The 27,467-nt window shown below is 39.7% G+C and overlaps 3 protein-coding genes across 11 annotated transcripts in view; 1 reads left to right on the top strand and 2 right to left on the bottom strand.

The window, feature by feature from the left end:
- The window catches only part of LOC143366348 (scavenger receptor class B member 1), a 43,806-nt gene extending 29,649 nt beyond the window's left edge, over positions 1-14,157 (top strand). For all 4 annotated transcript variants that reach the window (XM_076807389.1, XM_076807390.1, XM_076807388.1 and 1 more), the window contains 7 exons: positions 1,215-1,470; positions 1,919-2,060; positions 9,235-9,435; positions 9,589-9,813; positions 10,087-10,249; positions 11,688-11,932; positions 12,055-14,157. In XM_076807389.1, the coding sequence (XP_076663504.1) occupies positions 1,215-1,470; positions 1,919-2,060; positions 9,235-9,435; positions 9,589-9,813; positions 10,087-10,249; positions 11,688-11,932; positions 12,055-12,405 (1,583 nt within the window). In that variant the 3' untranslated portion in view covers positions 12,406-14,157. The remainder of the gene's footprint in view (positions 1-1,214; positions 1,471-1,918; positions 2,061-9,234; positions 9,436-9,588; positions 9,814-10,086; positions 10,250-11,687; positions 11,933-12,054) is intronic.
- Positions 14,158-18,389: 4,232 nt separating this feature from the next.
- Positions 18,390-22,621, bottom strand: LOC143378612 (ATP-dependent DNA helicase Q5). Its single transcript, XM_076830450.1, has 13 exons — positions 22,391-22,621; positions 22,172-22,296; positions 21,930-22,094; positions 21,679-21,855; positions 21,427-21,606; positions 21,253-21,358; positions 21,062-21,173; positions 20,747-20,974; positions 20,485-20,673; positions 20,290-20,413; positions 19,950-20,222; positions 18,606-19,812; positions 18,390-18,533 (listed from the first exon to the last, which is right to left on the bottom strand). The coding sequence occupies exons 1-13, from the start codon at positions 22,476-22,478 to the stop codon at positions 18,484-18,486; spliced, it is 3,024 nt and encodes a 1,007-aa protein (XP_076686565.1). The 5' UTR covers positions 22,479-22,621; the 3' UTR covers positions 18,390-18,483.
- Positions 22,622-24,569: 1,948 nt separating this feature from the next.
- On the bottom strand, positions 24,570-27,401 carry LOC143366222 (uncharacterized). Of its 6 annotated transcripts, XM_076807111.1 has the most exons (10): positions 27,141-27,401; positions 26,843-26,985; positions 26,514-26,758; positions 26,230-26,456; positions 26,164-26,176; positions 25,900-26,084; positions 25,645-25,836; positions 25,326-25,567; positions 24,931-25,245; positions 24,570-24,864 (listed from the first exon to the last, which is right to left on the bottom strand). In XM_076807111.1, exons 2-10 carry the CDS (start codon positions 26,923-26,925, stop codon positions 24,744-24,746), a joined length of 1,623 nt encoding a protein of 540 aa, XP_076663226.1. In that variant the 5' UTR covers positions 26,926-26,985; positions 27,141-27,401; the 3' UTR covers positions 24,570-24,743. The 6 variants fall into 6 exon arrangements, with proteins under 6 accessions (XP_076663226.1, XP_076663221.1, XP_076663224.1 ...); XM_076807106.1 differs by lacking the exon at positions 26,164-26,176 and having other exon boundaries at positions 25,900-26,163; XM_076807109.1 differs by lacking the exon at positions 26,164-26,176 and having other exon boundaries at positions 25,900-26,163; positions 27,182-27,401.
- Positions 27,402-27,467: the final 66 nt, after the last annotated feature.

Genomic DNA, 27,467 nt, shown 5'->3' with positions numbered 1-27,467 from the left:
GATTAACGAAACGTCGCCGCAGGAGTCGATCCGAAAGCGGACGTCGCACCAGCGAAAGGAAGATGATTGCGTGGGCGCATAAGGAAGGTAATGCCGGGCGTCGTTAAAATCAGCATAAGATGAAACTTCTCCCCGGTACATTGCTCTCTTAAAATTCACCCAACGGTTTCCAGCGTGCGTGGATGCATAGGAAATCACCGATGTAACCACGGCTAAACCGGAATTCCCTCGTATGCCAAGTGTGTCGTATGGAAATCCGCAGGTCCATTCGCGACACGTGATATTTCGGCGAGAAGTCGGAAGTGAGAGATTCGGGTGAATTATTTTCGGGACCCTGGCCGAACGAGGCTGAGGATATCACGATTCCAGCCTTTCAGTGACGCACTGGGTCCCCCAAGGAGAAGTGGAAACAACAGATCATCGATCTATGTTGAATAATTCATTTTTTATCATTTTTATTTTTGTTTTTTATCACAATTCATTTTTAACTCATTTTTTACTTTGTTATTCTGTAACTTACTGTAATTATCTTTTACTATAAGTATTCTTGTTCTTAATGGGCTTGTCCCGTGAATATATTAATAAATAAATAATAAAGGCACAGGGAACCGTGCGATTATTCAATATTTACCAAAGAAACAGGGGTAATAAGAAAAATTTAAAAAATTTAAAAAACCCGACTGCTTAAACAAAAATTAAAAAAATTAATTTTTAATTTAATTTTCTTATTAATTTAATTTTTTAAATGTTTTTTTATTAATTTATTTTTTTAATGTCTTTTAAGCAGTGGGGTTTTTAATTTTTTTAATTTTTATTTAATTTTTTTTTAATGTTTTTTATTTTTTTTATATCCTATAACATTCGGAACGTCAAGACAATTCTAAAGACACCTCATTTGTGCAAATCGGTGTATCCGTACAGACTCTAGAGCGTAACATGGACATACATACATAGCCTGATAAACACAATACCCTCCTTTGCGTGCCGCAGTCGGGTAAAAATGTTGCTCGTCCATTGATTGTTTTCAACGATGCTCCGCGTTCGCAATGCTCGTTCCTCAAACGAGAAGCCCCTCGTTGCGGTTGCGCGTTGTAAAACCTGCGGAGTGGCGAGTGAAATTTCACGCCTGCCGGTTAGGCGGTGGTTTCGTTTACTCCTTGTTGTAGTCCTGCCTTCTTCGGTAATTTCACAACGATTTTGTTCTCCCGACGCAGGCATTTTCATGCTGATGACACTGGGACTGCTCGGCTTCGCCACTGGTTGCCTGCTGTTCGCATTTCAACCGTACGAGCTGCTGTTCAAGCTGAAAGTGATGTTCAGCGAAGGCGGCGAGATCTTCGAGATTTGGCGGAAGCCTAACGTCGAACTTTACCTCAAGGTGTACCTGTTCAACGTGACGAATCACGAGGAGTACCTATCCGGCAGGGATAAGAAGCTGACGTTCCAGGAGACCGGCCCCTACGTTTACAGGTGACCGAAACTTCGTGCTGGCCGATCGGTTCGGCTGCGCAGTCAGATTAATTTTTCGAAGCGGCTGGTTAATTTTAATTGCGCGTTCCGTTTGCGCTGATATTATATCGAGCGCGAGATATTGCACTTGTTTACCGCTGTATATCAGCAACACTGTTTACCTTTCGAATAATATTGCTCAATGCTTATTTCGAGCGGGTATATCGAAATGTCACGTTTATCGCATCACGTGTATAGTTCAGTGATATATATCACAGTTCCAGAGACTTTTACAATTCAGATTCCACTTAATTGTTTCCAACATTTACTGGTGATATGGCATATTTATTTAATCTCTCTCTAGAATCTCTATTCATACTAGCTTCAGCTCTTTCGATTTTTTTTTATGAAGTAAAAGAGAATGATGGACTGCACAGAGCAGGCGATAACTTTGGCACGTGGATTTCAGGGAAACTCTCGAGCACAAAAATGTTGTATTTAACGATAATGGCACTGTAACAGCGCTCCTTCATCACCCGTTGACGTACGTGCCGGAAATGAGCAACGGGACCGAGGAAGATATAATGATACTGCCAAACATCGCATTGCTGGTAAGTGGTTGCGGCTGATTTGGATAAATCCCTCTGCTTCGGCTGGCTCTCACCTTTAATTGCCTGTGGAAAATTCGAGCTTGAACCGGTGCATCGTTTGCCCCGCGGGGAACGTGACCGACTTCCCAAGAACTTATTACAATTGAAAAATATGTGGACTAATGACGTCAGGATTGGAAAAAAATTAGAAACTCGGCACGTGAACTTTTACGAATTCGAATTATTATAGCATTATAAATATCGTTCTCTCTGCACGCCACCGGTCGTAATTCTGCCGCGATGCTTTTTCCCTACTTTTTGTGGCCTCCGCCAATGACCAAGAATTAACACCTCTCCGAGGACTGCTATTAACTTTTCAACGTTCACATAAATTACCAGACCCGTTATCAGATGATCTCCGCTTTTGCTGGAACTCGAAATCTTTGGAGGCATGCACGTACTCGCTGCAACTCACAATCAATCACCAAAGTTTCACGGAGACTGAGATGTCTGAGCTTGTGTGTTACAAGCAGCGATTAATCCCGAGAGAAAACGTTCGCCAGGCACTTTTCACGGTCTTCAGAATCGGGCGTGTATATATTTCATTAGTCACGGCGAGGGCAAGCCTCTCCGTAAATGTCCTCGAGGCTTCTCCTTATCAAGTGCTGCATATAATTCAACGAAAACGAGATGATCTGCGCCACGAACCAGTCCCGCGGCATTTCTTCAACGTCTTTTGTATCCAGCAATTTTATCCAGATCTAAACTGTCCACATTCGTGAATTGTAGGTGTTTGAAAGAAATATCTAGTGCCATCAAACATCACCCGAAAGTCGGTTTCGATTTCGAATCCACGTTGAGATTTTACACGAGAGTTTTCTATGGTCGGACAAAAATCTCGGCAACAGCTAAGTGGAAATAATGGAAATAGTCGCGAGAGAGGAGATTTTTGAAAATATATCGTGAAACTTGTCTCGTGGGCAGAGCTGGATTAAGACATTTAGATGCAACTAAGCGCTTAAAAGATTTCGAGCCCCCTTATACAGGGTGATCACTTGAAATGAATGATTTCTTAGGCATTTTCGATAATTTGACTAATAAGTGGTTCTAACAAAAGTTAGATTTTAAAATTCAGAAAATTTCTATACTGCACCCTTTTCTTCCGATGCCCTAAGCATGTACATACTTATTTTGCTTAGGTATTGGTTAATCCAGTACAGCTAATGATAGGGGCGGATTTGGGATTTTCCGGAGGGGAGGCGCAGGGGTAAACCCAAAATTTTCTTGACGAGGATTGAGAAATAAACGAGGGACCTTTCCCGATGATATTTTTTTGCTAAATGAAAAAGTGTATTTTTTTGTTAGTATCAATTTATTATATTTTCTCTCATATTGCTAAGTTAAAATAAGTATTTTGCAAATTAAAATAAGTATTTTTCCCTTGCGGGACGACCGCGCGCCCCTCTGAATCCGCCACTGGCTCATGAAAGTCTAGTTTAATGAAAATAATTGAACACTAATCAAATAATGAAATAATTGTCTCGCGTGAGACTTTAATCTCAATTATTATTATTCTTTTATTTCCATTATTTACATTCTGTTGTCGCTGAGAGTTTTGTCTCATGATAGAAAAATCTCGTACAAAATCTCATCGTGGATTCGCACCTTAACAGTTTCCGAGGCCCGAGCGAAGAATAGCTCGCAAACTATCATCGTCAAGAAAGGGAAAGCTCTGCCCCGGGTTCATCCGTCACAGAGAATCTTTCAATTAACAAATTTACGATGTACTTCGCAGGAACGACAGCTTATTACAATAAACCACGGTAATCAGCAAATGTTTCAACCAAAGTACTTATTAGTCCTCGTTTACTCGGCGCCGTTGACCTAGCCCGTTGGAACCACCACGGTTAATCGTCACGTTTACCTCACAGCCTTGTTGCATCCGAAGGCTGCGAGTGTAGCTTATTACGCGTTGCTTTCACATGGTTGCAGCGGTGGTTTTTTTTTTTGCCAGGCAGATGTATTTCTGTTGAAACAAGTTCTTTGATAAATAGAGGCGATAAATTTGATTGTGCGTCTTCCCCCACATACGCCCGGTCTTTGTTTGACTGGAAGGCGCGCCGTTTTATCGCATACTATTAAACTTAGCTACGTTGCTTTCGTCGCAGTGTAGTATCGGATTTAAGTCACGCTCCTGGTTGATCGTCGAGACCAACATAGCTTACTTTGATACTAAGTGTGACACGGTTCAGTTAAAAAGGAGGGAAAGAAGATTAATATTTAAACACGCACTTCTACCACCCTGAGGTTCGAAGTAACCAGCACGAGCGATGCAACGACTCATAAAATACACGCTTAATGGACGACTATCAAAGGGTTTGAAAATCAGGGAGCCACGGAGTCAGATAACCGCCACCCTACTCCGAGAAAGAGTAATGCACACGGAATGGAATAGGAAACTCACCCTGCAGGCTGGAATGATGTAACAGAGATTACAGAAGGTCCATGATGCCCGAAAGAAGCTCGTAATCTAACGTTCACTCTGTATCTAATCACCCCAGCTTTCTACGTTAAACAAGATGATGGATATTACGCGTTTGCTTGGTGCGATACGTATCATGGTTATGTAAATCGTTGGATTTACACGCTCCTCGTTGGGCAGAACAGGCTGCGAGCTGTAAACACCATTTGACCAATAGAATCGGCTCGAAAGAGGCAGATAAGTTTAAGCGCGCCCCTACCGGGTCGGGTCTTCGTCGCGGCGATCGAGCAGGATATTAATCAACGATCTCAAGGCCTGCCCGTGAACCCAGCCTCATGGTCTTACATGTCCATCGCGACACAAAAAAAAAAGAACACGGAAATGCAAAGACGCAAGGCGTTACCGCGAATGCATAGAAGAAAACATCTCGCGTTAATCACGATGATCGAAGACACGATTCAGCGGTTAATGATTGGTTGGATCGCGAACCGGCTAATGGAATGACCATCTCCGTGAAAAGATATACAATTTTGCTGATCATAGGAGTGGCCGTAATGGTGACGCATTACATTGGTACTAATTGCAACTAGGATTTAATACATATTCATCCAGCTTCGATAGGCCATAGCTGTTTGTTTAATGTACAAGGGCGGATCCAGAGGGGGGCGATCGCCCCCCCCCTCCTCCCTTCAAAGAGTAATAAAATAGAAAAATATTATGACACTGTGTACTATTCGATATAAATAATTAATGTGATTTTAATTATTTAGAGTATAGTATCAGATAGAGATATTAAAATATAAATCACAAGCAAATTTTAAATCTTGTAAAAGAAGGCTCAAAAATGTACTTAGGTACTTTTACATATTTCGCCCCCTCCAAGAAAGGCTCCTGAATCCGCCACTGTTAATGTATCGAACAAGTATTGCCCGAGATCCACGCGAAATTATTCATTCTCGACAAAGGGAACTAAAAATTCGATTACAGGACGAAGCGAATGTGTATCTCGCAGCGGTCGAATGAAACTGTTCAAATTTTCAATTACTCATGAAATTATTTTATGATTATTATCTTTTCTGTTCCGAGAAAACTGCTATAAAATGCAGTGTGTTCACTGAACCTTTTATTCCATACATTTTTCTGCAAATAAGAAACTTTGATTTTCGTTAAAGTAGAAACAAAGTTAAAATTCGAATTCATTTATTGTGCTCTGAAATAATTAAACTGGTGACAGATTTCCTGAAAATCTGGTGGGATAGATCTTCAGATACCCTGCAATTGAAAGGATAAACCCTTTGATAAAAATAATTACGTAAAAATCACAACGTCACGTTGTGAAATCACAATTCCTTAAATAATACTAATTAAAAAATATTCCTAACTTTTATATTTTACCCTTGAATATCTGTTCAGAAGCATACGATCCTCCAGAACTTTTATTAATCGAACATAAAATAACTGTTAAAAACCAAACTCTTACAGCAGGGTCAAAGTGTTCAAAATGTGCGAACTTAACTTAGCACAGAAAATAAATGATTTAAAAGTTAAAAGCTCGATAAATAACTGTTATTTATAAAAGTTAACAGTTTCATTGGACCCCTGGTACCTCGCGAAGGGATCTGGTATCTGTAAGTATCGTCACGTGCGCGGTAGAATCGTTGATTCAGCAATCCTCGAGCGCTGCTAAGAACCATGGGCTCCTACTCACGTTTCTGGTACTTTTTATCGATCATCGCTACATGCACAGAAACGTCTTGCATACCTCTCGCAAGTTATGCAACCGACTAACTAACACTTTGGCTAACGAACAAGCGGAATGCTATATAGGGTGGCCCATCAGGAACAGAATGGTGAAGTCGATTCACCCGACTGGGAAAGGTATTAGGCGCCAGGATAGTTTGTTAGAAAGGCGAATGTATACGTCCGACGGATCCACATTCGCTGAAAGAGTTTCCCAGGAAAACGGGAAATAATTGGCGAAACATTCCGCATGACGCAGCTCCATTTTCCCTAGAATCACGCTACATTCGAAAAAAAAAATCGCAGTTTCCGGCTCGTGTACAAGAAATTTCCATTCGCTGCACGAAGACATTCTTAACGAGTGCCATCATGTTTGCACTGGGAAAGCATCGCCAGTCGTGACGTCGTAACGATTCGAGCGAAGGTTTCGTGATAGAAAAAATTCAAGCTACTGCGCTGGACCTAACAAGGGGGCCTTCAGGTTTGGCAATTTCAGAAAACGTTGATACTTAGTGCACGTGAAGGTCTTCACTCGGACATTAATTTCCCAAAGCAGTGAGACGCGCTTTTCAGCCAAATCCGGGGAAATCGACTTTGAAAAATTCTGAGTTCCCTTGAGCTTAAGGGGCACGTGTATTTGGGTGAAATTCAGAGTTAATATTCTTGAAAACGAATCCTTTACCGCAATTTCGTCGCTTTTTATTTCCGTCTTATTTTTGCCTGTATAGATCAATCACCCCCTAGAATATTGACCACAGGTAATGGAAAACACCCTGTATATAAGGGAACTCAGAATTTTTCAAAGTCCATTTTCTCGAATTTGGGTGAAAAACGCGTCTTACTGATTTGGGAAATTAATGTCCGAGTGAAGATCTTCGCGTACACTAACAAGGGGAGGACACCATGTGGTAGACACCGATTTTGATGAGCCTTGGCAAGATGGATCTATGTCGAAAATAATAGAGATATTTACAGGGAAATTATTAAAAATTTCTTAGTGGCCGTGGGGTTTTAATTCGTAAAAATCCCACACTACCCTGTCGCCCCTGGAGGATTCCCCTCTGAAGGAGTCGGGGTGCCTTTTGAAGATTTCCCGAAGTTAAAAAAAAATTATAAAAAATATTTTATAAAAAAAATTTATCAATTTTTTTTAACGTGGAGACATCTTCAAAATGCACCCCGACACTTCCAGAAGGGAATCTCCCTCGGGCGCTAGGGTAGTGTGGGATTTTTACCCACTAAAACCCCACGGCCACTATAAAATTTTAAATAATTTCCAAGTAAATATCTCTATTATTAAGGCCTATTAGCTGAAACGCTCGGACACCCATTTATTTATTTTCGACATAGATCCAGCGTGCTAAGGCTCATCAAAATCAGTGTCTACCGCATGCTGTCCTCCCCTTGTAAGTATCAACATTTTCTGAAATTGCCAAACCTGAAGGTCCCCTTGTAAGTGCTTTTCGTATTGTATTCAAACAGTCTTCTTTTTCTACCACACTGTTTCTGACATCCAGCGCTCTTCCCTTTAGCGATAGAACCACGATGAAGCGACGTTTCGCAGTGTACCCTTTGGCCTAATCTCTCGTTACGAAACTCCGGCATCTACTATGTCATCGAAAGAATTGATCGAATAGTTCCGTTACCTACTCACGAAATAATGGCACGTCCCAACTAAGTTTCTTGAGTTTCATAACTATAGTGACCTGATAAAAAGTGGCACTTTATTGGAATGCTACGCTGCGCTCCCGCGATTAAGAAGCGAACGGGAGAATGAAACGTTCAATGGAAAACTAACGTGGGTGACACGCTCCTCGAACTTTGAATGATCAGAGCTAATTACGACCTAATTACAAGTTATTATCGCCGGTGATGCAATTCGCTAGATCTCCAATTGGTAGATTCGCACAGGCAGAGGCAGAATAAGCAATCGCCAGCTGCGATTATGTGCGGGGTACCTCTGTTTAAGTAACATCGTGTGTCTTCCGCACGGGGGATGCCATACGCGCAGTTTTTCCGATCGCTTAATCGTCGATTTCCGTGGTTGCGAGTATGCAAAATGTTAAGCAACTGTACACTTATCTCTGCGAATTAAGTCGTTGCGAATTACACAGGTTGGTCCAATGGAAGCAGGCTGCCTACTGGTCTCCCATCGCGTTGACGGTAGAAGAGGAGGTAGCATCCGTATGTGACGGCACACGCGCACGGAAATGCCAGGAGATGTTTCGACGGTGGTTACGTTTAATCGGGGACATCGGCGGAGAGAGATACGATGGAAGTTCCATCACTCGGGGCACTCCAGTGGTCATTCACTGCGGGTGAAGTGCAGCGGAGGCATAATTTGCCAGGAGCATCCTTATGTAACACGTGTACCAACGATACGCTACGCATGCATATGTATGCAGTGAACAGGAATGTTGGCTTAAAGCGTGCAGCAGTCGGCAAACTGTGCGCCGCCAATTACGACGGCGTCAATGAACTTTGTCAGACAATAAAGACCACGGAAGTTCAAGAATCGCTTCGTCCGAGTGCACAAGGAAAACGATAGCCACCTCGCGTAAAAGGAGATACGGAGACGAATAACGAGGCTTGAATGAACGGTCCACTTTAACGTTTCGCAATGGCAAATAATTGCTAATTAAGCGTACGTAACGCGCGATCCATCGTGTCGCGCAGGGAAGAGGATTGATCGCGCGACAACTCGCGGAGCGACGAATCTACTGGGTGGGCAGAGGGAGCGCGACATTAATTAGCAAACACCGCGGATTACTTCCTTCGAGGCCTTCGAACATCCTCGTTGCAACCGAGTCGTTACTGACAACCACTTAGGGCATGGGGGTAGTATTTGAAAAGTTAGTCGAACTGGGATAACCAGCTTATGTATTTGTGCGGAACAATTGCACTGCGCTGTTGGGCTATCGCGTGAGAAGTTGATGTAGCTACTAGAGTAAGACACCCTTCTCTCTGTTACAGAGTATTACAAACGTGATGAGGGATGCATCGTATTGGACTAGATTGGGTCTAAACATGCTGATTCGTCACACGGATTCGCAACCCCTGGTTCGAATGACAGCTAAAGAGTTCATGTTCGGCTACGAGTCCACCCTTGTCACCCTCGGCAACAAGTTGGTGCCAAGTTGGATCAAGTTCGACAAGCTGGGCCTCATCGATCGAGTAAGTGTCGAGTAAACTCCAGCGCAACGGCGCAATCGTTATCGCGAGGACTAAACGAGTAAAGACCAACTTTGTTCGTGCCACCCGTCCAGCTCGAATTGCATTCGCCGCGCGTTCCGCAGGCACTCTAATGTGACTTCTTTTCGCGCGCAGATGTACGATTTTGATGGGGATTACGTAACCGTTTACACGGGAGAAACCGACGTGCATCTGACGGGCCTAATTGAAAAGTACAACGGCGACGTAAATCTGCCGCAATGGACTGGAAAGTGCGCGAACGTGAATGGTGCAAGCGACGGAGTCAAGTTTCGCAGCTACATCCAGCCGAACGACACCGTGCTTTTCTTTAGGAAAAGTCTCTGCCGCAGCGCCCGTATGGTATGTTGAACTCTGGTAATCGCTAATCATGCCCGAGCACCTGAAATATTTATTCAGAGTAAATGTCGCAGATCTGGTTGCGTAAACCTCGTTTAATCGAACAGAACCCAGCACTCGGTTGCTCGAGTCTGCTCGAGGGATTTGAGTGTCTAATTGATGAAGTTCGATCTAAGCAATTAGAGCGTGAAACGACTGCTTACTACACCAGCGGTTAAATTAGGCGACAATTAATTTCACCGTCGGAGCTGGCATCATGGAAATATAATTTCGCAGATTCGAACCGGAGAGGCGTACATTGAAGGATTACACGCGTACGAGTACAAATTCATGGAGAACATACTAGACAATGGGGTGTTCAACCCGAAGAACAAGTGCTTCTGTCGCCAGGGGTACTGTCTGAAACCTGGTTTAATCGATGTCACCGACTGTTATTACGGTAAGGCGATTTTCAATGGTCTTTGAATTATTTCAATAATTAGCATTGGTCGAATACCGCAGTCAACAATTTTTGTTGTACTCTTTACCGTATATTCTGTACACACGGTGAGCACATTTACCCACGAGCGTACCACCGATATTGGAGCAAGCAAAATCAGCTGAATTCGTGCTCGTGTATTTGCGTCGCTGGACTCCATAACATTGCGTAACAACTGGTATTGAAATATAAATGGTCTATTCACGTCAATGGAAATGAAACGCGGCTAAATTATTCGCGACGAAGAGGGAAAAATATTATGCATTCGTAAGATTCCAGCGCAGAGAACAATTATAGACAGTAACTGCCTTCATTATGTTGGAGCTATGAATAATGTATTCGTAACGACATGCGACAATATCGGCGAATGCGCGTGCACAGGCGAGATATAGGATAAACCTAGATCATGACAAGAAATGCTTCTTCGATTCTCTATAAGCTCAAGGAACCGAACGCGCTCCGACCACTTGTGGGATTCCATGGGGTACCGTCCCATAAAGTCGAGCTAGCGCGCTCAAACTCCGTGCGGTTATAGAGGATGAAATTCTGAGCAAGTTTGCTTTATAAATTTTTCTTGTACGCCGTCAGATAAGGAAGTTATAAGCGTTTGAATATTATTACCGACCTGCCCCTGCGTGTAGGCAATCGACTAACACATCCGGTCACTTTGAAAATTTCAAAGGCCGTAACTTTGTTATAAGACGTCCCACGGTAAAATTTCAATAAGAAAACTGGTTCAGAATTTCATCATCTATAACCCCACGGAGTTTGAACGCCCTAGCTCAACTATATGTGAACATTCCCCATTAAATCTCATAAGTGGTCGGTGCGAGTTCAGAAATTTTTGTCAGACGGATCGAGGAATAGCGGCGGTAGTAAAATAGCGATATTTTCCTGCTAAATGAAAAAGTGTTTTTTTAGTATCAATTTATCACATTTTCCCTCATATTGCTAAGTTAAAATAAGTATTTTACAAATTAAAATAAGTATTTTTCCCTTGATGCACTGTCGAGGACTCTACAGCTCCCTTACCATTTTCGTGTCGCATGCGACGTTATCGATTCAGAGTAGAATTCGATCGCAATCCTGCTAGCAGCTGGGATTGAAACTAAATTATTCTATTTTCCTTTACTAACTTTACCGACTTCTCTGATTGAGTCGTATTGGTTCTTAGTGTCAGCGATCTTAGATGTAGAGTGTGCGTTAAACCACTGATTGTTTAGAAAATCGGTAAGTCTCGGTAAGAATCGGTAAAATCGTCCGCGACGCGTATAAGGAAATTTGTTAATACTCTGTCGATAACGTGCACCTTTATTATCGACATCGAAGGTAAAGAAGAGCGGTGCAAAAAGACATTTAAATTGTATATGCACATAACTCAGACTTACCATACTTTCAGGCTTTCCAATCGCGCTGTCTTATCCACACTTCTACAAAACCGACCCATCCGTTCTGGAAGCCGTGAACGGTTTAGTTCCCCAGGCAGATCTTCACGAGTCGTACGCCTTCGTTCAGCCGAAGGCAGGTCTCCCTGTGAAGCTGGCCTTCCGTTTCCAAATTAACATGGCCCTGCAGAATATTGCTCACATGGCTAGGGTAGAGAAGTTCGACAACTTTATCTTGCCACTCCTATGGTTCGAGATCGTAAGTAGCACATTTCGATATCGAGATGTTTCGATATCGAAGCATTTCGATGCCGAATCGATTAAAATAGAAAGCGAGCCATTCGTGGAAAAGGAGATATTAATTCTCAAATGCTGTTACAGGGAATGGAAGGATTACCAACGTCGATGACCATTCGATTCTGGTTCTACTTAAACGTCCTGCCAGTGGTGCAGGACGTGTCCACTTACTTTTTGCTATTTGTCAGCATCATACTTATGATTGCCAGTGTTCACAAGATCCTTTTGTATCAGCCAAAAGGATCAACGTCGCCTCGGCAATGGCTGGACTCGGACGTGAAAAGTCACACGATGCAATTTATAAACAACAGGCGGCCATCGTTCAAGAACAAGGAGATGGACACTTACTACAATTCCCTGCTCGACTCGAAAGACGCGAAGGAAGTGTGCGAATTGACGACAGGGCTATCATCTTTGCAGGAACACATCGTGTGATCGACAGGTACAAGGAAAGGGTATTCGAATTTCAAGGCAGTTGCTATTGTTTCGTGCAGACAATCGAAATCCCTATCGATAACCGGTAGGAATGCACCCCTATTTATCTACATCAAGATATTTAAATCTTCTAGCAGTTAGAATTGGAGCTGTTTTCATATTCTGATCGTAGAATTCTGAGGCATCGCGGTAGTTTCAAATGAACCATCGATTTCAATTGTTTTGTCTGTGTTAAGATCTTTAAACGTCACACGATAGGTGCATAGACTTTAAAGCGTGCTGAAACTATGATATGGGCACGCGATGGAAAGAGTGCTGGAGATACTTAACTCGAAGGTGATTTAGCAAAAATAATTATAAAACAGCTCATCGTTTATCAAAATCGTAATAGAAATGGCACCTCTCGCGGCGATTAGTGACACTTTTTGTATAACTTTCCTATCCATCTGCGATACCATCTGTCAGTACAAACGGTGCAAATTCATAACAAGTCCCCGTGCCTATGAATCCTTCCTTGTGATCCAGATCACAATATTGAATGAACTATGTGGCAAAGCTTTTGGCCTCTGCTACAACATACACGAAATATCTTGTTCAGGTAAAGTTCGCTATTTAATGAAATTTATGGGAACTTTTAATTCCTTTTATGAATAGTCCGTTTAGCATTCATGAAGTTCATTGAGGCTGGTGCTTTTATTAACCAAGGGTAAAGTGGAAACATGAAATACAACGATTGCTGTATTTTAAATGCGCAGCGTAATTTTATATAAATAATTAAATGCATTAAGACTGATACCATAGACTGTTCGTAGCGATTAAGCAAATTTCATGGAACCATGGTTGAGCTGAACATTTGAAAACGGTTGAGGAGAGGGTTGTAGTTTAAAAAGTGTGATATAGAAAGGTAGAAATCGTGTTACCATGTTAACTGCAATGTTAATAAAATACGAAGTATTTTCTGGCAAGCAAGCCAATTTGGAATTGCACCGTTTGTAATTCTAATACATTTGCAATGTAGTTTCATGTAGCTATAAAATTAAGAAAAATGTAACATCACATCGATTATATTAGGGAAACAATGGTGAAAATATTTTCAACGAAAGACAAGTAAGGGAAACGGCAACTTCATTTCTTTTGGTTGTGACTTAAAATATTATTATTCTAGCACCAGCTCACCATAAAAAACGAAAAACATGCTTGTAAATATTGTATATAGACAATTAGTTATATAAATTATCGACACCATTTTAAAGACTTACATGCCACATGTATTTTCATATTGGATTATAAAAGTATATAAATGCATTCGTGTATTACATTTCAAAAAAGACAAAAAAAAGGTGAATTAAATATATCATTTTTTCATAGAAAAAGTAATGTGCTAAGGCGATATAAAAAAAAGGAACAAGGTTCTTGTGGAATATTTTAGTATATAAGTAGGTCAATAAATATAAATAATTTTTAAATATTATCAATCTTGCCTCGTCTATGAAAATAGTGTTCAACTGGGGAAACAGTATTGTTATGGTTTGAAAGTGAACACATTCTCACGTTTAACAACATAATTTCCTTCGGTTGATTTTTTTACTTAGTTTATAAGTATAAATTTATTTAATGCCACGTATGTAACGACTTCTCTATTTTTCACCGTAATAATTACTGTAATTCTTGCCAGTGAGATGTTAGTAACATGAGTACTCATAAAAATTGCTCAATAAATAATATTCTTAATAAAAATTTATTACACCAGTACTTTATCTTTTGAAATGTAATTTTACGTATAATTCAGTTTAAGAGAACACCTAACAATTTATCCCAAGCTTCGGTTGTAAGACATAAGTAAAAGAAACTACAGTAACCCCTCGCTATGGACTCGCCTCGCTATCCCCACCACTTTTTGGAATTATTTGGTCGAAAGTGAGATCGCAAGAGGGGACAAAAGAGTCGACGCGATGTGCATTCGAGCCGTGAGAGCGTCCGTGTACCTAAGTAATCATGAATAATCGCTAGTGCGATGTATCCCCTTTCAATGTGTTAGTTACGCGCGCTGAGCTCCCATTACTCGAAATCTTCCCCGGAGCTCTGTGCCCGCGAACACTTGGGAATGCCCAAAAATGCCACAAAGGTCGTTCTGTTGGGCATGCCTGGTTTACCATGACATTTTTTAATTCAATAACGTATTAAATTTTCTCGGTGAAAAGAAGAGCGACACGTCATCCGACCACTTATGAATTACTCTGATTATGCATTTACATATTTACAATAATAATTCTTTATTATTATAACGTATAACGTACAAATATGAATACGAAGACATCATGTTTCTTACAATAATCATTATATTGATATTTATACATCATACATGATGTGTCATCTCGGCTTCGGCCATTGACTGTTGAGGATCAATGGTTCACTACCAATTCTTGTTCTTCTTGCATCCTTTGATTCTAGACACGCAGGGGATAAGCAAACAATGATAAAAGCAGATTACTTCATCAGTAATTAGCATTCGAACATGTTGCAAGTTCCAGCGATAGTATTCTTTTGGTTTCTTACCGATCTTTTGGTTTTCTCGTTTGAGTTTCATTGACAAGCCGTCTCTTCTGGTTTGCTTGTCACCCACTGGCCCGAATCCTCTTTTCAGGGTCCTTTATACTGTAAAACAGTTAGTATTAATCCCTACTGCCAAAAGCAAAACAGACCGTCATACATACTTAAGAAATAAAACTTAACTTTTTCCAGGGCTTATGACCAAGCCGTATTCTCGTGTTTCCCCCAGTGTCCACCACCAAACGCTTCTTTCCTTTAGGTTTCTTCTCCCAAGAAATAGTCCCTTACATTTTCCAACGATCGTCTAACATATCGTGGCGCCCGTTCAGTCTGCTTCATCAAATATTCTAGCGCACTTCTTGTTTGCGGCTCCATGGTATGTTCTTTATCATTTTTATCTACCACTATTCGGACTTTCTCCTCGTGGATTTCTTCTTCTTGGTTTTCCCCTTCGCAAGTTGCTTCCCCACCTTCGTGTTTTGCTGCTTCAGTCGTTTCTTCTTCGTCTTCATCTTCTTCTTCTTCTGATCCCTCATTCTGAGCATCTGCCTCAGAAAAAGTGGTTTCCGCATTATGGCAGTTTGTTAAAAATTCCCTAACCTTTTTTTGACAGGGTTTTTCCCCAGTGATTGCAGCGATTACTTCTTCTAGCTGTGGTTCTAGTGGATCAGTTGGCTCCTCCCCCTCCGGCATTCCTTCGTGGTCTGTCTTTATTAAATTATTCCACGAATTCCTAATATTCGCAACGCCTACTTCCCTCCACGCTTCGTCCAACAAATTAATACAATCCCTAAGATTGTATTTGTCATAAAATTCTTGAATGTTCCCAGAATAGCTTACTACCTGGCGCAACATTCTGCAGTGGAAAACTCTTTTCGCCTTTAAAATCACCCCCTGATCCATAGGTTGAATGACAGTGGTGGTATTGGGGGGCAGGAACAGAATTTCAAATTGTGGGTCCTCTTGAAATTGCGCCGACACTAATTTGTGCGCTATGCAATTATTCAGTAGAAGCATCACTTTTCCAGTTGCGGCGCTCTCTTGCTGGTATGCTCTCACGGCTGGCTTAAATTCATTTTGAAACCAATCAGTGAATATTGCTTCGTCTAGCCAAGCATTTTTCTGCGCTTTATACACCACTGGCAGGCTATTCATGATGTCTTTTATCGCCCTCGGATGTTGAGATCTATGAATGAACAGGGGCTTCAGTTTGTGGGTTCCCGTCATGTTTGCACAGAAGCCCACAGTCACCCGTTCTTTCTTTCGTTTTATACCATCGGCGGTATTTTCCTCGTTTACTAACCTCCTCACCGGAAGAGCTTTCCACATAAGACCGCTTACGGCCATATTATAAATGTTGTTGTGCTCGATCCTTTCCTCTTCTATTTGTCGAGCGAAATTTAGTACGAATTCTTCCGCGGCTACATTATTTGTAGTTCTGTGCTCTCTGTGAATACGTTGTATATCGGCCAAGCGTATGTCGTAACGAATTTTGAATTTCGCCAACCAGCCTAAACTTGCCTTGAACGTTGACGGGCTTCCAAATTCCGTGATTAATTCCAGAGCTTTCTGGCGCAATAGCCAATCTGTTATTGGGTCTCCTACCTCCTTTCGTTCCACAAACCACGTGTATAGACGCTCCTCCAATTTTTCATGCGTCGCCTTCCGTAGCTTCCTCTGCTTTAGCATTCGAAGTCCTCGGTCCGCGGCTTGGTTTATTGTGCTGGCATTTCTTCGAATACGCCGCACGGTGGTAGGATGAACATTATAATCACGAGCTACTCCACTAACTGGTGCACCATGGTCTAACTCCTCCAGAATTTCTAGCTTCTGCTCTATTGAAAGTACAGTCAGCTTGCCCTTGTTGTTGCTAGCCATGGCAAATGCAGATACAGTCACCGCTCGCTATGGCCGCTATGGGCTCGCCCAGACTCGCCTCAATCGCTGCGTTAAGCGCTCGTCGGCAAGGTTCGGCGGGCTTAAGCCACAGTGATGGAAGGGGAAACACCTACAGGAGTGGTGGTAGTGGGTACGTGAACTGACGCCAGCGCGAAGCCAACCACGACCAACCAGCGTCGACAATCTATTTCCCGGCGACGCTGATTGGCCGTGGATAGCTTCGCGTTGGCGTCACTTGGCTGGCTTAGCGCTGGCGTCAGTCACGTGACATTACCACCACTCCTGTAGGTGTGTCTGCAGTTAATCGCTCCGAACCCTGCGCAACATTCTCATCCTCATCTATACCAAAAGGGTTCGTGGCACGCAGTGGCGCGGACTTAGAGCATATATAATGGAGGTCTCATTGAATGCTTGAAACTGTCGCCAACATGGTGCGAGAGAGAAAGACATCGTGCGAACGAGAGAAGTATAGAGGAATAATGGACCGTAATGCGTATGCGCCGATGTCGTGAAATTTGCTACAAGCGTTATGGTTTGAAGTGATACGCGGTGCATGCTTTCATCATTAAATTGCAAAATATTTGACTTTGTTCTTTAAGAACTTGACATTTTAAAGCTTCGAATGCTTCTTTTGTAAATCCTAGTCGACCATCGATCACTGCATATCATCTATGGATAGTCGAAACGTGTGGAAAAATATTGTTGCAGGTTTTACGGACGTATTTATGTCTTTCTCTCTCGCACGATATCGGCGCATGCGCATTACGGTTGATTATTCCTCTATACTTCACTCTCTCGCACCAGTTCGCACGATGTTTTCTCTCTTGCACGATGTTGGTCGGCACATTGAGCTATAAGAATACATGAACAGAGAACAGCAGTGGGAAGAAGTAAAGGCGACAGCGGTCCGAGGGAAATAGAAGATAACGGGTGAACCTATCCTTCTTCTTCCTATTATCCCTCTCTATCTGTACTGTCTGTGTCATGTATTTTGTGTCGCAGATAACTTCACTCACATGCACTGTACATCCATAGCCTGTTGTAAGACAGAGATAAGTTCACCCGTTACTTCCCTCTTTCTCGGACCGGTTTACTTTCAAATTCATGATTTTGACTTTAGAATGCTATCTTTGATCACATAATTATCTGAGGCGAGTAATATATTTAGATTACGAAACTCTAACGAGTTGGCAATTTATTGAAATTTTTTTTCTGAAATATTAAACTTGAAAAAGTGATTTTTGGCCACGAAATGCCACTTTTCAGACGACTGTGAGTCTCGAGCCGCGAGTCCATAGCGAGAGGTTACTGTACTCATATACATTACAAACATTTAGTACATGTAGGAAGTATAAAGTCACGTTGTAAGCTAAAATTTTAATGCACACATAAATATAGTATTAAGCTCATAAGGTATATTAAAAAATCTGATAAATGCATCTTAGGAATTCAAACTTCACGTCTGAGTTGTATCGGATTCGAAATGCTGAATTGCCAGTGGTACTTTAACAAAGAAATGAAATAAGTAAGCTAAATAAGATAAATCCATATTTATATAGGTGTATTTACAAATGCCTTTTTACTATTACCACGAAGCACTGATTCTGTTACATATTTTTGATAAAGATATTATTTCTGTGCCATATATTCCGTAACAAATTTCTGTATTCCCTCTTTATCTGAAAAGAATCGTTCACTGTATGTTACATGATTTAGACAAAAAGAACATGTTCATCAAAGGTATACTTTACCGAATACTTTTTGACCCAGCAGAGTGTAGTGCATTTCTCTGCAAGTTTTCGAAAACGTAGTTCTATCGGGGATACGCGTGGATGGATAGTATTTCATTAAGTACGATTTTAAAATTTCTGCCGTCTTAAACTGCGTGACTTTATCTGCTGGCACCATTCCCCTTTTATCCCTTTTACTCGTGTGTTGTTTTGAACGGCTCATCTTATGACGTTTGTCTTCCGAAGATTTTTTCGCTTCTAAATTCTGAATCCCGGTGCGCTCATCTCTTGGTATTTGTTCTTTATATAATCTTTTTATGGGTGAAGGCACTTCTTTATTTTTTAAATCTTTACTTTTATCCCTTCTCTTATCAACGCAAATTTGTTTCATTACATTTATTTTGTCAGCATGATCAATAGTTTCTTCCCTCATGTTTACAGACAATTTTCCTTCATCAAGTTTTGCTCTTTTATGTGATTCAGTATCTGAACCGCTCTCAAGTAACTCCATAGTTTTGCGCCTCCTTTTACATTGACTTTTCGATTCTAACGAATTCTTAATTACATTTGTACTATTGTTACTGCTATCATTCAGTGATGAAGTTGATTCTTCGCCGATAATTGTTGCAACTGTAGTCTTGCTTTCAGACCTTACAGAGTGCAAAATCTGCTCGTAAACCGATTTACTCGGACGCGGTGATTTTTTGTTAGCGAGGTCCTTTCTAACTTCCTGCGAAAAATTTCGTGATTTTTTATGACTTGATATCAATTTGGTATCTTCGTGAATTTTTCGAGCGAATGTGAAGCCATTTAATTCACTCATTCCGGGAGCCTGTTTACTATCTCTTTCAATAAGTAGGCCATCAGTACTGTGAAAAGTACTTTTCATGAAGTCACTCTTCGTTTCCGTCACGTCGACACTTTTATCGTCATCGCGCAAAATGCTTGCATCAAATAAATACTTCCTACTACTGTTAGATGGGCTCCTCGTTACTTTTTCGTCGTTCTTAAGTTCTAACGCAGTCTTAAACGTAGGATATACAATAGTTCTGCTCGTGGCACTTGACTCTTGGGATGGAACACGAATGTCTTTATCATAAAACTCAGCCGACAGACCGTCGTGTGTATCAAAACTGAAATTACTTCCTTCATTGCGCGTATTTGTATTGCAGTCACGCAAGTATTCGTGAACCGCATCAGTGCTGGTACACCTCCGCACAGAAGAGATCTTTGTTCGTTAACAAAGTAAAAATTTCATTAAAACCAATATATCTTCAACATATACACAAAAAAGATATAAATATTTGTTCATGAAACAATGAAGTGAAAGATTAAGAAATCTTATGACTTTAATCAATTACATACCAATTTAGACATATCAAACTTATACTTATTCGCAACTTTGGTATTACACAATGCTTTATATTCAAGCTCATATGCTATATTATGCATATCTTTCTCTTGAAGCTGCATGTTCAACTCCAAACATGTTTTCTCGTAGTTATCTGTTAATGCTGATCTTAACTGACTATAAAAGTGTTCTCGCACTTGAACAGTCAGCCCCTTTATCTTTACGTCAGTACTGTCTGCAGCGCATACACGAGACTGCTTTGCGTCTTCTAGATTTTGCTTTTTTATCTGAAATTTTATAATAACAGTAAGAAAAGGCAACAACTATTTACAAATCCACCATTCCCATGCATACCTCGTCACTTTTACTGCTGTTCCTCCGAATAGCAAACTGTTTTTCAATTAATTCTTTAGTCTCTCGTTTATTCTCAGCCAAGAGCTGTTCCCTTGGAACTTCCCTTTCATCATATTCCTCTTCGCTGTACATATTCAAATAATTACAGCCTGTAATTAAATATGTAACACCGCTTGCGTATAAAATGTTACTTACACATTATCATACTTTGGTAATGCAACACCGTGCAAACTACTACCAGACTTAGTTTGCGATCTGGTATGAGACATTTCAAACTGCGATATCTTCCCCTGGACAGCATCTTTGTTTTGACATACGTCGCACCTATTTTTACATGACGGTGGACTATCTCCAAAGTATTTAGAAAATACTGCATGCCTACATCTGACGCGAATATACGAAAGCGTTATTTATCAGATACGTGTATTTGTAAATGTCCACGAATTACAAAGCTTACTTTGCTTCGAGGCAATACGACACAGTTTTCTCAAAATTTTTCCATCTTAACTTTACAAGTTCCGTGTTCTTCTGCGTGATTTCCTGTTTAATGAGAAACGCGATTGGTCCATATTCTTCATTACTAAAATAAACCCTGCAAAAAGCTGGTTTGCCATCTCTGCCTGCTCTACCAGACTCTTGATAATACGCTGCTATATTTTGAGGAACTGTCCAATGTACCACAAACCTGTGTAAAATTGCAGAATATGCTTTTATAGTTTGCTTCTAAATAAGAAATGCCATGTATTAATGAAAGCAACGCATAACAATTCACCTAACAGATCCCTTATCCACACCCATCCCAAAACTACATGTCGCTGCGATAACAGGTACTTCGCCAGTTGTCCATTTATTTTGGACCTCGTTACGGTCTTGACTTTTTAAACCTGCAAACGGAATTATTTACTTGAACGTTTTATTAAATTTCTTGGCTTTATAAGAGTTTAGAATAATAGTGGCGTGTACCAGCATGATACGCTAAAGTAGGTATACCAGACTTGGATAATCTGTGCGCAATTACTTCAGTCGCTTCTTTCTTTCTACAATAAATAATACCACAACTTTTCTTCACCTGAAAGCATTTCGTGATAGTTTATGCGATCGAGAAGCAAAATCTATAACAAACGTTCGTAGACTTACTTTTGGGATTGATTCGTCTCGAGGACCGAGTGCTTCTAAAATAAAATTCTTTAAATGTTCAAACGGCTTGTCTAATATTTCTAAAAACCATACGTCGTAATAAAGATTAGGTCGGAACACAGGCACTGAAAATATCAAGGGATTTTGCATGTTTAAGCATTGAAGTATATCGTCTTTTACCTGTAATAATATATTCCACGATAAACAAAGTTTAAATATGCAACGACATTGTAACTTTATGAAGAATTATACCTCCTTCGCGGCAGTAGCTGTTAACGCAATTATTGGAATATTGGGGCACAGTTTTTTAAACAGTCCCAACTGTCTGTAACTGGGCCTAAAATCGTGTCCCCATTGACTCAAGCAATGTGCTTCGTCGATAACAAAATAAGAGAGCGCTTTTGCTTTTCTTAATTTTATTATTATATCCTAAAAGAACAAGTGTTTGAATGGTTGCTGGAATATATTCTAGTGGATTAACATACGAAAGAATAATAATGTACTTGGAAATGTTGCTGTGCTCCCATTTCGGGGGTGACGTATAATAATTTAGTCGTTGGTGAATTAGACGTTAAATCCTTGATTATTGCGTTTCTTTCTTTAGTAGATGTGTTCGAGTTTAATGAACTGGCATTTATCTTTTTACTGACTAAAAAATCTATTTGATTCTGGAATAATAAAGTACTGCTATATGAATGATTCTGCCTGGTCGCGAAGATCATTGTTTAGTCAATTAATCCTGTACCTTCATCAAAGCTAACAGTGGCGAGAAAACAATTGTAACTTTGTCTTCTTTCATTATAGCTGGCAATTGGAAACAGAGAGATTTGCCAGATCCAGTTGGCATACATACAAATACATCCTCTTTACCTAAAAGTGTGTAACGCCGGAAAATGAATTTGTTTTCAAATGGAAAAGATAATGAAAATTAGCAAATCGTCATGAAAGAGAATGAATATTCAACCTTTATAAACAGCGGTAGTTGCTCGTTCTTGAATATCACTTTTGAAATCGTCATAACCAAACACAGATTTCAAAACAGTGGACAGCATTTTGTCAGAAATGTAAAGTAAACTGGTTTGACATAAATACCGAACATACACAATTATAGTTGCATTATGCAAAATAATTATTTTACTTTTTGTTGTTACTTCTTAAACACGCTGTTTACGCTTGTTGCGATGCTCGCTGGTGGGTTGCGTGATCACGCGAACGTAGCTACGGGAATGTATATAATCGATATGTGAATTAGGAGCGAAGTTTAAAAGCAGATGTTTGCGCGTGATCAAGGAGAGTATTGTTAAGGATACGCGATGCGGGTGGCATGTGTGGGAAAGATCTTGGACGTCTCAATTAGTAGACGTCGAAACGAATCGCGAGTTTCTTCTAAGTCACGTAATCTTTTGAGAAGGCTTTGTCCTTTGTTAGTCTTTAGGAGTGTCGATTGACTCCAGAAGTGTTGGCGACGCTAAGTCATAAATTTCCTTCAAGTGTTGTTTTCTCGATCCTCGAGGCAGGGCCTACATTCTTTTCCCACGTGGACACTCCGTCGTGTAACGGGAAAGTGCGCTTCCACGGAGTTTCCACCACCATCCGAAAATGGAAGGAAAGATGGACGTCGATTCGCGGGGGCGGACGGACATCCGCGGGACAGTCTACCGCTTGGATCTGGCGCATCCTCCGTCCTGATTGCCCAAAGGACTGGGAGGACGCGCAAGGATGGAAGGGGCACCACGTTCGAGGAGGCAAGGTTCAACGACGGAGGACTCTGGGAGAGCAGAACAATTTTGACTCCTGGATTAGAAAAGTCATAAATTGTTCTCTGTTACAAACGATAATTTAAAACTATCGAGAAATATATTGAAGTTTCTATCAGCATTCAATTTCATTTTATTTCAAACACCCGCGCATTTCCTTTGAACCGCGCAACACGGTTCGCTTTATAAACCAAATATAAACTTAAATGTAATAAAATACTGTAATAATGTGTCGTGCTACTATGCATCAATATCAACAACACATATTTTGTTTATAAAGTAAATCTGACAATACCCAAAAAGGCGGGTGCTCAATAATCTTCTCTCTCTAGAGAACTACTTCTCTCGCATACTCACCTCTTTAGTGCTCTATCCATTGTTGTCTAACCGTCAGTTTACCATGAACCAAAGGAGCGCGAAGCTTAACTCGAATGCTGTATTCCCGTTACCTTGCCATGATGTGAACGTTGCTTCTCATTCGGAGGGAAATTTGAATTGAAGGAAGGGGGGAACTTCATGAAATTGTTGGTTTTCTTATTCTTTTATACTGAAATTATGCAATTAAACATATTCGTGGTCAGGTAATCAAACACTCGGTATCATTGTAATGTTTATTAACCATCACCGAAATTATGTAACACTCGTTAGAAAACAAATGTAATTACGTTATTTTATGTTAACCGAAATTGAAGATCATTCATTCTATTGTGAGAGTCGACTCTGTAGAGAAGTATTTATCAAATAATACTAAATATATATATTTGTTCAAATTGAATGTAAAGTTTCCTTTTCTGAGGGGTGTGAAAATAGTTAGAGATTCTTTTAATAAATAAACTTCAGGATTATAAATTAATCAATACGTACTTGGAAACGGATGTTTGAATAAATGAGCTCCACTTTTATCCCTTCTCCTAAATGTCAGCGCAATGTTGTTAAATGCATGCTATTTCAAAAATCGATAACCGAAAAGAAATGGATCAACGAATAGGAATTTAGCTAATAAATAATAAATTTGCGATTGACTTTTAGAATCTAAGATATTTTGTAATTAACAAAAGGTGTAAAACCGATGGACAAATACAATCTTGTGAAAAAGACGGAAAAGACCCGCTAATTGCTATCATTACACCGACAAATACCCCACAAACCATTTGCAAGTCTTGCAACCAAAAAAATCACTATTCACGTTGGCAATAGTAGGCAAAACTCCTCAAAAAACGAAACAACATTTTGAGGGAACTATGTCTTAAATCGTTCTTTGAATGTATGTACAACTAAAATAAAGCTCAGAGGAAAGTCTTACAACTGGCGAATTTGAAAGATGGGACTATAAAGGTTTCCTATTCATTAGCTTTGCATCTAATTAATTCGTACACTCAGCAAGGATTCATAAAATCGAATTTTCGTACACAACGTATATTAATAGTATAACATTCGCCATTACAAAAATTTATATACATTACGCGTTATTTTAATTACAATATATATTACAATTCCGTGTATCGAAAAATTTTATATTACGAATAATGTTTAATACATAGAATAAATCGTTATATGACACTATGTAGAATTTTGTATCATATATAGTAATAAACTGTAACGTTCAAGCCACTCTGGAAACGTCACATCGTCCACGGATTTCTCAATAATTTCCATTCCTTTTTGAACCGTCTGATTTATCCTGCGAATAGTAATATAAATTAATATCTATTTCGTATAATAAAAGTAAACCTATTTGAACACATACCACGCATTTAATATTTCATTAAATTCATCAATTTCTGCTCTTGTTTTTACATTAACAGCCTTTGATGCATTTAACAATTCGAGTGTATTATCGTTACTCCCTTCGTATGTTAATATAGGCGCTCCGAACACATGTAGAGTCTCCTCCATTTCCAAAGATTCAAATCTTTTATAGACAAACATTGTTACTAAATTCTTATAACATTCTATTAACGAATATATTGGCGTTTGAATCATTGGGAAATAAAACGTAGTGTTGGTAACTTGAGAATTAGTAACCGACACAGAAGCTTCGCTGAAACAACACTTTGTATGCCTGAAACATTTGCATAGCTTCAAAATTCAATTAAACAGTTGTGTTTAAAATGTACTCAGTGCTGTTTTACTATAAGATACCTGTAAACCCCAATGTCTCCTTTTAGCATGATTTTCCTTAAAGCACAAAGATCTAGTGCATCGTGGAATTTATCTAATTCAGTGCTTAAATCATCGTGTAACCATGTAGAATCATAGTCACCGTTCCGCATTGCTTCTATTCTTTGTAATTCTAAACATATTTTCTCTTTCGTTTTCATCAGAAACGTTGGCGCCGATTTTAAAAGATTTAGCGACTGCTGTATATCCTGCATATATTCTGTCTGGAATTCATTTGTGATTAACATAAAAGCTAACAATGCCGAACATAAATTGTAATAATCCTGAAGTATTCACATACAATTTCTATATCAATATTTTGTATTTCTGAAGTCAGTTGAGCTAAATCAAATACAAACGTATTATTCTCGTGCAAGTTTTCTAGAATTTTGTCGACTTCTTCTTGTAAATTTTGTAGCTCAGTTTCTAATTTTCGAACCTCCAATGTTGCTGCTAACCACTCGCTCACATCAGCAGAATTATTCGAACGAATCTGCAACAACAATCAACTTTCGGTCACAAATATCTATAACATTTCATAATTGTTTTGGTGTACCTCGATTTTTCGTATAAATTCCAGAACACTTTGCTGATGATTATTGGCTCTCGCATTGTACAATAAACGCATTAAAACCATAGAAACGTGCTGCCCGTATACTTTAGCAATCTCAACATATTTATTATTTTCCTCTGTCTCCATCGGTTTCATAGTCTCCGATTTGATTAATACGTCCGCGTTTTCTGTCAAATTTTGAAATATATGGAGCCATAATGTAGGTACTTCGATATTATCAAGACTATTTGATAATGTATCCCATACCTAAAAGTATAATCTGAACAATGCGATCATAATTACTATTACGTCGAGTCTTATCTAAACGCATACCTGTCTCTTATTCGCTCCAGTCCAAAGACTTGTTACCACGCTCAATATTTCCACTAGCACTTTAGGATCTAAATCTTTACACGTGCTTGGCATTAAGTGTTGACAAACTAATCTCATGTCATTACAATCGCGCAGCTGCGTAATAGTTTGGTCGTGTTTCATTTTCAGCAAGTCCCTCCTTGCCTTTATTTGCGAATACTTAGACGATGTATCCCTCAGCTTTTGCGCTAAATAATATCACTCGTTAAGAACGTACTTCTTCTTTCAAGTTTCGACAAACATACCTTTCTTTCTAAGCGTTAAATCTAGTTGCTCGTACTCCTCCTCCAACTTAGAGATTTGATTTTGTAAATTACTTCCATCCGAGTTCAGTTGCGATATATTTTGTACGCACTGAACTACTTTGTCAGGTGTCCCGTACTTCAATTGGTGTAACAAAATGTTTTTTCTCATCGTCTTTGCATCTTCGGCAGGAAATATAACATCAACCAGTTCGTCCAACAGTAATCCCACAAGTCCTGCATGCAATCTGTTCGAAAGTATCGTATGATTTGCAATTACAAAATCTTGTATGAAATCAAATGTGATTACAAAAGGTAGAGTCAATACAAACATCTTTTTTACTGAATCATTGCATATCGTTGGTGGGCATTCCAACTTCCGAGTCCATGCAAATACGTCTGCGGACTTCTCCATGGTAAGATTTGAATTGTATCAACAAAACATGCGGTCAATCTGACTGATAGCTAACGATAACTGAAACCACACAGTACAACGATCAGTTTAGCAATATTTAGACGCGAACACGACAGAAACAAAGAGAAAATAAACAATAAATTATTATTTCCACGAATCTTAACAATACTTTGGAATTCTTTCATTTGTTTTCATTATGAGCAAGGATAACGAACTTTATGGCGAAGGATCGAGTATACGTTACACGAGACGTTACTTACGACTTCCACAAAGGTATTCAAATAATCATGACTATGTCCCCAAACATAAACAATTTATATAATTCAGAGAATTACAAGGTATTAAAACTCGTTGAACAGAACACTAAAGGAAATGATTATCGTGAAAAAGGGTAAATCGGAAATCCTTTTCTAATTGAATTTATTTAACCGCGCACCATTATCACGAACGGTTCGTGTATGACATAGATACGCAACCTTGCGTACAAAACGTGTAAAAATTGATAAATGTTTTCTTAGAAGGAAATAAATAAATATGAGAAA

The sequence above is a fragment of the Andrena cerasifolii genome, chromosome 2 (genome assembly GCF_050908995.1).
Source record: "Andrena cerasifolii isolate SP2316 chromosome 2, iyAndCera1_principal, whole genome shotgun sequence".
Lineage (NCBI taxonomy): Eukaryota > Metazoa > Arthropoda > Insecta > Hymenoptera > Andrenidae > Andrena > Andrena cerasifolii.
This window is presented reverse-complemented; position numbering and strand designations above follow the sequence as displayed.

Coding starts and splice junctions, on each gene's coding strand:
- LOC143378612 (XM_076830450.1), bottom strand. CDS start 22,478: ATGCTGTCCACTGTTTTGAAATCTGTGTTTGGTTATGACGATTTCAAA. Junction 21,174..21,252: donor TACTTTAGCGTATCATGCTG/GTACACGCCACT, acceptor TTCCGTTTGCAG/GTTTAAAAAGTCAAGACCGT. Junction 20,414..20,484: donor TTACCAAAGTATGATAATGT/GTAAGTAACATT, acceptor GAATATGTACAG/CGAAGAGGAATATGATGAAA.
- LOC143366222 (XM_076807106.1), bottom strand. CDS start 26,925: ATGGAGAAGTCCGCAGACGTATTTGCATGGACTCGGAAGTTGGAATGC. Junction 26,759..26,842: donor AATGATTCAGTAAAAAAGAT/GTTTGTATTGAC, acceptor ACTTTCGAACAG/ATTGCATGCAGGACTTGTGG. Junction 25,568..25,644: donor AAAATATTGATATAGAAATT/GTATGTGAATAC, acceptor AATGAATTCCAG/ACAGAATATATGCAGGATAT.